At 42.8% G+C, this 8,317-nt stretch overlaps 1 protein-coding gene across 2 annotated transcripts; it reads right to left on the bottom strand.

The window, feature by feature from the left end:
- Positions 1–409: 409 nt before the first annotated feature.
- On the bottom strand, positions 410–8,034 carry LOC134861270 (gamma-enolase-like). 2 transcript variants are annotated; one of them, XM_063878345.1, is made up of 13 exons: positions 7,883–8,034; positions 7,250–7,335; positions 6,962–7,057; positions 6,776–6,834; positions 5,785–5,854; positions 5,529–5,662; positions 4,777–4,999; positions 4,491–4,688; positions 3,854–3,930; positions 2,527–2,651; positions 1,936–2,044; positions 1,193–1,251; positions 410–1,009 (listed from the first exon to the last, which is right to left on the bottom strand). In XM_063878345.1, the coding sequence occupies exons 2-13, from the start codon at positions 7,332–7,334 to the stop codon at positions 940–942; spliced, it is 1,305 nt and encodes a 434-aa protein (XP_063734415.1). In that variant the 5' UTR covers position 7,335; positions 7,883–8,034; the 3' UTR covers positions 410–939. The 2 variants fall into 2 exon arrangements, with proteins under 2 accessions (XP_063734415.1, XP_063734417.1); XM_063878347.1 differs by lacking the exon at positions 7,883–8,034 and adding an exon at positions 7,677–7,846.
- Positions 8,035–8,317: the final 283 nt, after the last annotated feature.

Here is an 8,317-nt window from a genome sequence, read left to right as displayed (position 1 = left end):
AAAATGCAGCCTTAAACGCTTCCATGGGACTCCTTTGTGTACTGTAGCATAGTGATATCGTTATGTAGCTCTTGCGCTTCTATTGGCTAGCGCTCAACACATTGTACGTGATAGGCTAAGGGGTGGGACCTCTGTAAGCGTTTCACTAATCACAACAGAGCCGGCCGGCTAACCAATCAGAGCAGACTGCACTCTGGTTTCAGACAGAGGGTGAAAAGAGGTGCTGCAGTACAGGCAGTATGAGAAAAATAAAGAGCTTTTTGAACATTAAAGCATGGAGACATGTCCCAGGAGAGTCACTTGAGACATATATAAACCTGAAAATGAGCATCATAGGGCCCCTTCGAGCAAGAGAAGACATAAATGACACAGCAGAGCCTCCTCTTTAATAAACAAACAGGCATACATCTTTGGTTCAAATCAATATGTTTCCATTTCTTTATTGGGTATAACCTTATAGACAGATAATGTGAGATACAATTGTGTAGTAAGCTGCTGAAAATTCACATTAGAAACGACATGAGGAACAAGAGGGAGAGGAAACATCAGGGCACAAAAGATCAAAACACATCGGCAAAAACAGACAGTCAGAGAGATCAGGCAAGAGAAAGAAACTAACGAGTGCATCGGGGGAAAGTGCTCGTCTGCCAGGAGGTGAACACTGTTTTCTCTCCTCCAGGCTTTGCTCAGGATTTGCTGCAACTGGCTGCAGTCAATTAAAGTCAATCACTTGCTGAAGCGTATGGTCAATATACTGTAGCTACAGTGCATTTAAGTTACCTGAAAAATGATTAGTCTTAATGCTTTTAATAGTGTCTTAGTGAGGTTGGAGCTCTGCTGAAACGGGTGTGATGATTTCATTAGTGTGCCCGTCAGGGAAATAAAACGTGACTGATATGTGAAGCGTGCTAATTAGCTTGTGTGCTAACACTAATGCGCTCAAAGGGCAGTGGGGTTGCGAAAGTTGTGCCCAGCAAAGCGAGCCTGGTCACCCAACTGTTCCTCAATCCTGAGAGGAGGAAGGGGAGGAAGAGGAAGTGAGGAGGAAAGAGGAGAGAAATGAAGAGCAGGCGGATGAATGTGAAAGAAGAAATTGGACGAGAAAGGAAATGAGAAGAGAAATATAAAAAGTGGCATGAAGCTGTGAGTGCCGTCAAAGATTTGTATACTCGTAGAAATCAGGAAAACTCACCTCATGAGCTGATTGTATTTGGCCAGACGCTCTGATCGACAGGGAGCTCCAGTCTTGATCTGGAGGTAGAAACACACCAAGACTCACACAGAGTTACAGGTACAGTTGGTACAAACCCTTGGTATTTGAACAGCAAGCAACACTTATTTTAATCATCAAGTGATATTTCCACAGCTTTTAAATAAATCACGACTGCAAAATGTCAAAAATAATGGTAGCTATTTCTGAAATTTCACATCAACAATTCTGGACCAAAAGTATGCACCTCACAGAGAAGCTTTTACGGTGCCAGCATTTTGAACTGTAATCAGCAAATGTTTTTCTGAAGATCAGACTGACTGAAGGGAATTCTGGTGTTCTGTGGGCACTTCGGTCATTCAGAAATACAGTGCATAATTATTGTAATACAGCTTTAATTGCTGAAAATCCAATGTAATCCTTCCATTTTTTTAAACATAATTTCATTTTTCTTGAGCTAATTTAGTAAGAACTATTGTTATTTTGTGTTGTCTCGTTTCCAAACTGTGCTGTTGCATTGTTCAGGTTTGCATTGTGTCATTAATGTAACGTTACAAAGTGGAAATCAAGAAATGCAATGACAAAACCTAAGAATTAGATTAGCAGAGAACAGACAGTACGTGTGTGTGTGTGTGTGTGTGTGTGTGTGTGTGTGCGTGCGTGCGTGCGTGCGTGCGTGCGTGCGTGCGTGCGTGCGTGCGTGCGTGCGTGTGTGTGCGTGTTACCTGTCCAGTGCAGAGACCGACCACCAGGTCAGCTATAAAGGTGTCCTCTGTCTCTCCTGAGCGATGACTCACCATCACACCCCAGCCGTTCTCCTGAGCCAGCTTACACCTGAGAGGCAGAATAAATGCATATAAATGTGATGCATGCTCTCTCATTATGTAAGGTTATGGTTAACTGTATCGTGATATATTCATTTATTGCAATATATTACAGTTCTTTTATTGTCTTTTCAATTTTGGGATTGTATTTGTACTATTTGAGCTTCTCTACATGACTTACTTGACTTGAATTAATTCCTAAGTTTATTTACATATCTTTTTTGTATATTTTCTGAACTTATTGATTATAAAGTTTGAAATGACGAAGCATACATTCGAGGCCTTTGTCCAAAAAACAATGTAATTGGATAACTGACTGGAGGGCTACTTTCTTTTTTTCACAAAATGCTTTTTGCACTTCATCTAACTTTGTGTTCTTGTACCTTGTCTGTAATATGGAATTAGTTGAATGAAAAAGACACATGTCTGTACAGCAACACACACACACACACATACACACACACACACACACACACACATACACACACTCACGCCTTGATGGCCTCGGTGACGGAGCCGATCTGGTTGACTTTGAGCAGCAGGCAGTTGCAGGCCTTGTCGTCGACGGCTCTCTGAATCCTGCGCGGGTTAGTGACCGTCAGATCGTCTCCCACCACCTGCACGGTGACAAAGTGACAGAGACAATAAAGTCCATGTTGCTACTCACAGGAAGTTGGTTGTCGGCCTGCGTGTGTAAATCCATTTATATTACATTGACAGCACATAAACCAATAATGTCAAAAGGGAGGTCCACTGATTACACTTCATAGATCCGCCTGCAGTGTCAACACAGGGCGAGGAAAGTCAATAAAATATACTATTGAGTTCCAATATGGACGTAGCAGAATCCAGCATTTTGCAGACATAGTCAACCCTAATCCTAACCTATGTAAAATCAGAACATCTGGACCACTGCAGTTTTGAGTTGTACCCTTTCTATGGATGACCCTAACCTTTTCATGACTACTTTTCATTAGTCATTGCACTAATCTTAAAATGTTCCATTGATTATGGGAAACTGGAGCCAGAGAGCCCCCCCAAAATAAATCTATCTATACATGTTAAACTGGGATAATGTGTAGTGCAACCTAAAGTGCCACGAATAAACGCGAATTCAACACAAAGCTAGTAAAACTATAATTATAGGAATACTATATATGTACACATTATGTTTAAACGTTAACCGCACACGTGGAAGGGACAGTAGTGCATTGTATTTTCACAACTTAACCGAACTATATCTTGGCAGCCCCACTAAAGTAATCAGCAAATGTTCAGTATGTTTTTCTGATTTACTAAATTACAAGTAACTCGTTCGGTGTTGAGCATTGGATTAGTTTAAAACCAAAAGGTTACGTAGAAATGTATTTATTGATGTAGCTAAATTTGTCTGTTAATGGTGCGTTTAATACGTAGCAAATAATATTATTATAATGAGATTCATATATTCATACATGCTGTTTCAACGTTAAACATACATGCTTGCTTTGTTAGCCTGTAAACTATCATTTATAACAGTTCAACCTAAGAGTCACTTCCCCCTTTGATGGTTGAGGTAGAGTATGAAATATTTGTTGGGGCCGAATCAGCCTTTATTGGAGAGTGACAGTGTTGAATGGGGGAGATAGATAGGGTTACGCGCATAAAGAACCACAAGCGGGATTCGAACCTGTGTCTGCTGCAGCCACGGCAGCCCTAGATGTTTCCTATTACTTGTGGTCTCATGTACCAGTACGTTTTATCCATGTTTCTTTTGATGCTGCACCAGAATTGCACTTCTGGGACAATTAAGCTTTATTGATTTGAATTGAAAGCGTACCTGGATGCCGGTTGAAGCTGTGAACTGTGACCAGGCTGGCCAGTCGTCCTGGTCAAACGGATCCTCGATAGAAACCACTGAAAGAATGAGAGATGGTTTCAAAAAATCTTTCTCCATAGGTTAACACAACCTTTGAGAACCCTTCATTTTCTCTATGACCCAACTGCAAGTCAATAGCACTAAGCAGCAGTTATATAATACCTTGAAATGCACTCACATTAATCACAAACACCCACACAAGCAGGAAGCACACCATTGACAGGGTAAAGAGCCGCATCAGAGGAGGTCCCTGCTTGCCAAATGTTCACTGTAGCGCATAATTAAAACCTCTTTAACAGCCGGGGAGTCAGAGGAGACATCCAGCCCTCTTGTTCACTTAGTTACTCTTTAAAAAGGTGAGGAAAGAAATATGGCAGCCGTAGAAATATTGAAAACCAGCTAGTGTGTCCATTCACTGAAAGATGTTGGATCAGATGTTAACAGTGATTCTGAGTTTCCATGAGACCTGTGCCAGGAGAAATATCTTTACTTTAAAGGTCCATGATGAGTGTTCCCCTCTTTGTAACTATTACCAGCTGTGAGAGTGTTTCTGACACATGTTTGACCCGGTTCAGGACACACACATGAGAACACACACCTGGATAGTCCTTGATGAAGCCCTGGTAGATGCTGGCAAGCTCCTCTCCACTGATGTTGCGAGCAGCGTTGGGCGGAGACTTGAAGTCCAGGTCGTACTTCCCCTCGCTGAAAAACTCTGAAGCAGCGACGTCCATCCCGATCACCACTTTGTCTGTGAAGCCCGCTTTCTCTATGGCCGTCTTTATCAGCTCCAGGGCTGATGGAGAGAAGCAGAAAGATGTGAAATCACACTTCAAAACATCCCAACTATCCCTTCTGGGTAAGGAGAATATATCTGTGCTTACCTTCACTGTTCTCCTGTATGTTTGGGGCGAACCCTCCCTCATCTCCCACATTGGTAGCATCCTGACCGTACTTCTCCTTGATGACGCCCCTCAGGGTCTGGTAGAGCTCCGCCCCCATCCGCAGAGCATCACGGAAAGACTCCGCCCCCACAGGAAGTACCATGAACTCCTGCATCGCCAGTCTGTTCCCAGCATGGGATCCACCGTTGATCACGTTGAAGGCCTGAGAGAGGGACAGATGAGGTTGTATTTTGTCTTTGTAAGAGTACAGTGGTGCAGGAATGAGTCTTAAGTGCAGAAATGAGTCAGCACTTCCGGGTTTCCAATGTTTTTTGGTGAACATAAGGTCTGTGTTTGACATAATCTTATGAGATGTTCATGTGTCTAAATGAGACTACGAAACGTCATCAGACCAAGCGTTAGCCATCTTTAGCTTAGCGGTGGTGAAGCCCACGTGAATGTATTTTCTTTATAGTGTTAGCTTTTAGCTTTAGCTTCTGGTGATTGCATGAACACTTCAACTATTATAAAAGTGGTTTTAATATGTTGTGATTATCCAGCTGAACAAAACGTGTAAGTATTATAAATGTTTGTTTTCCACAGATCTTACTTTCTGCAATAATCCAATGGATGAATCCTATTGTTTTTTTCTAGGTGACCCTTGCAGTGCTTACTTCCTGGTTGGCGTATAGAAATGCATCATCACTGCACCACTCTTTTTGCATACTATGCTGAATGAAAAGAGGACTCACAGGAACTGGGAGGACCAACTCTCCGTTTCCTGCCAGGTCAGCGATGTGGCGGTACAGGGGGACTCCTTTCTCTGCAGCACCAGCTTTGCATATGGCCAGAGAAACTCCGAGGATAGCGTTGGCCCCAAACTTAGCTAGAGGAAAAAACACAGCACACACAGAACACATGGGTGCCGCAGGCGGTGACCACTGGTGCGGAAAATACGTTATAACACATACATGCCATCACCTCACATGAGATGCCAGCGAGGCTTACATTTGTTTTCAGTGCCGTCCATTTCAATCATCATGTTGTCCAGCTTCCCCTGCTCCAACACATTGATTCCCTGAGAGAGAAACAAAATGTCAGAGACCTTCCCCATGCTGTTCAGCCATTTTATGCTTTAAAGGAGACATATCGTGCTCATTTTCAAGGTCATGCTGGTATTGCGGGCTTCTGCTAGAACATGATTACATGCTTTAATGTTCAAAACCCACGTTATTTTTCTCCTACTGTGTGTCTAAATACACCATCTGTCTCAAATGCTCTGTTTTAGCGCCTTTCTCTTTAAGATAACTCGCCCACTCTGCTCTGATTGGCTTGCAAGAAACATAGCTCTTAATCCGTTTGGGAAGATACTCAGATTGGGGCCGTTTAGTCTAATGAGCCTGCCGTTCATCTTAATCATAATGAAGAATCCTAATTAATCGTTAAGACGCACGTTAGGCAGCTGAATCTTGAACGAGGGTTAATTGAAAGTAAATTACAGGTGATATCCATCCAAATGACATCCCGCTCAGTCCACTACAGATTTGATTGATCAATAGTTTATGCAAAAACACTGCGTTAAAAAACAAAGTATGATACCACGGGCAATCATGATTAGCATCGCATGGTTAAGAAACTTACCTGTTATATAGCATTTTATAACAGAAGAATAGTGAACAGAATCAAAGCCTAAGCGTAGTCCAGAATACCAGTAAGTACCAAACAGTTTTTGTTAACTTAACAACTATTTCATCTACAAGAATGTGCTTAACTGGTTCTTACAACGCATGTGACATAAGGTGGGCCACAGCTGAATGGTTTGCTGAGTCATGTTTTCTGACCATGACAGTGCACAAAAAACTGACTGGATCGATTTATGGCTTAGGGTTGTTTTAGGTCCAGATACCCACATGTACAGTATGTGCAAAAAGCACTTCCGAATGTACGTTTGTGATGAAATGTCCCCTTTACATCGGTCAAATTCTGCACTGGTACTCACAGACTGGATCAGGGCCGGTCCAAGGGTGTCATTAATGTGACTAACAGCTTTGGTTACACCTAGAGCAGGACAAATAGAGATATTTGTCCGCATTGATGTCACAAAACCACACACTAAAATGCTCATGGTAAAAGTAGAAGAGGAGAGACAGAAGCACAGAGGACACGTCTGATTCTATGGGTTCACCTTTGCCCTTGTAGCGGGTCTTGTCTCCATCACGGAGCTCCAGAGCCTCGTAGATGCCGGTGGATGCACCGCTGGGCACACCAGCCCTGAACACACCTTAAACGGAGAAAAGACGTTACGTATTGGTACAGTAGGTCGATGGTTTGCAGGTCGAGGAGGGTGAGAAAAGGTGGGAGAAAGCTTTTTTTAAATGAAATCATGATGCTTTTTCAAAGTTAACATTAGACCTTCAGCTGACAGACCAAATACTAAATAACATGAATGCTTTCTTGATGGATTTTTCTTTACCTTTGCCAGTGTGCAGATCTACTTCCACAGTGGGGTTTCCCCTGGAGTCCAGGATCTCCCTGGCAACAATATTAACTATAGACATCCTGCAAAAAAGAAGAAAAATAGCTTTATTTAAACATTTGTATTGCACATTACAAAGCAGTGCTTATACACCAAAATGGATCATAATCATCTTATTAGGAGGAGCGAGGGATTCGGTGTACAAAGAGAGGAAAATAGCCAATGTCAAAAATCCATTGCACTTAAGCTAACAGCCTCGATTTCCATCAGTCACAAGGACTTCACACTCTCTGCCTAACATTGTGATGATAGTGACGCAGCCTTAGGGATGACAGTCTGTGGAAAAGATGCTAGCACACACACACATATATAAACCACCTATACACAGAGAAGAAGACATAAATCAAAAGCTAATAATCCATACCTATTTATGAACCTACTGTCAAGCTGTTCCGGATCACAAGGCAGTTCAATTTCTCTGCTGATTCAGGCAGTGACAGAGAATGAGGACCAATGGAGGGATGAGATGGTGAAAAAACACAGAACCATGGAGATGAGGAGGAAAAAGGGAGAGGAGGAGGAGGAGGAGGAGGGGAATTGGAGAAATAGATCAATCTTTTTTAACATTACCTGCAGAGTGTTCGAAGCCTGGTGGAGAAAGCGAGAGGCTGTGGGCGAATGAGAGGGAGAGACAGAGGGACGGGAGGTGGGAGGAGAAGGGGAGAAAACGTACGACACGCAGGGGGGGAGGGGGACGGTGTGAGTCATTGAAAGATGCAGAGGGGAGGGGAGCGAATGAAACTGGGATTAAAAGAGAGGATGGAGTAGACAAGCATGTGCATTTAATTGGTTTTAGTGAAGCAGGAACAATAAATTCCTTTTTGCATTACACATCGTCTCCCTCATTCAAGGCTTGTCAGTTTTTGGCACCATGTACTGAGTCTACATCAGCTAACAAACTGCAGTATGACGTGTGTGCACATATTGTCCCAGCAAACTGCTAACATCCACATTTAATCTGCGGCTGCTGCCAAATGCAGGGAGAGCTGTTATCCTGCAGGGAAA

The sequence above is a fragment of the Eleginops maclovinus genome, chromosome 3 (genome assembly GCF_036324505.1).
Source record: "Eleginops maclovinus isolate JMC-PN-2008 ecotype Puerto Natales chromosome 3, JC_Emac_rtc_rv5, whole genome shotgun sequence".
Classification (NCBI taxonomy): domain Eukaryota; kingdom Metazoa; phylum Chordata; class Actinopteri; order Perciformes; family Eleginopidae; genus Eleginops; species Eleginops maclovinus.
Note: the sequence above shows the minus strand (reverse complement) of the source record. Positions and strands in the feature narration are given on the sequence as shown.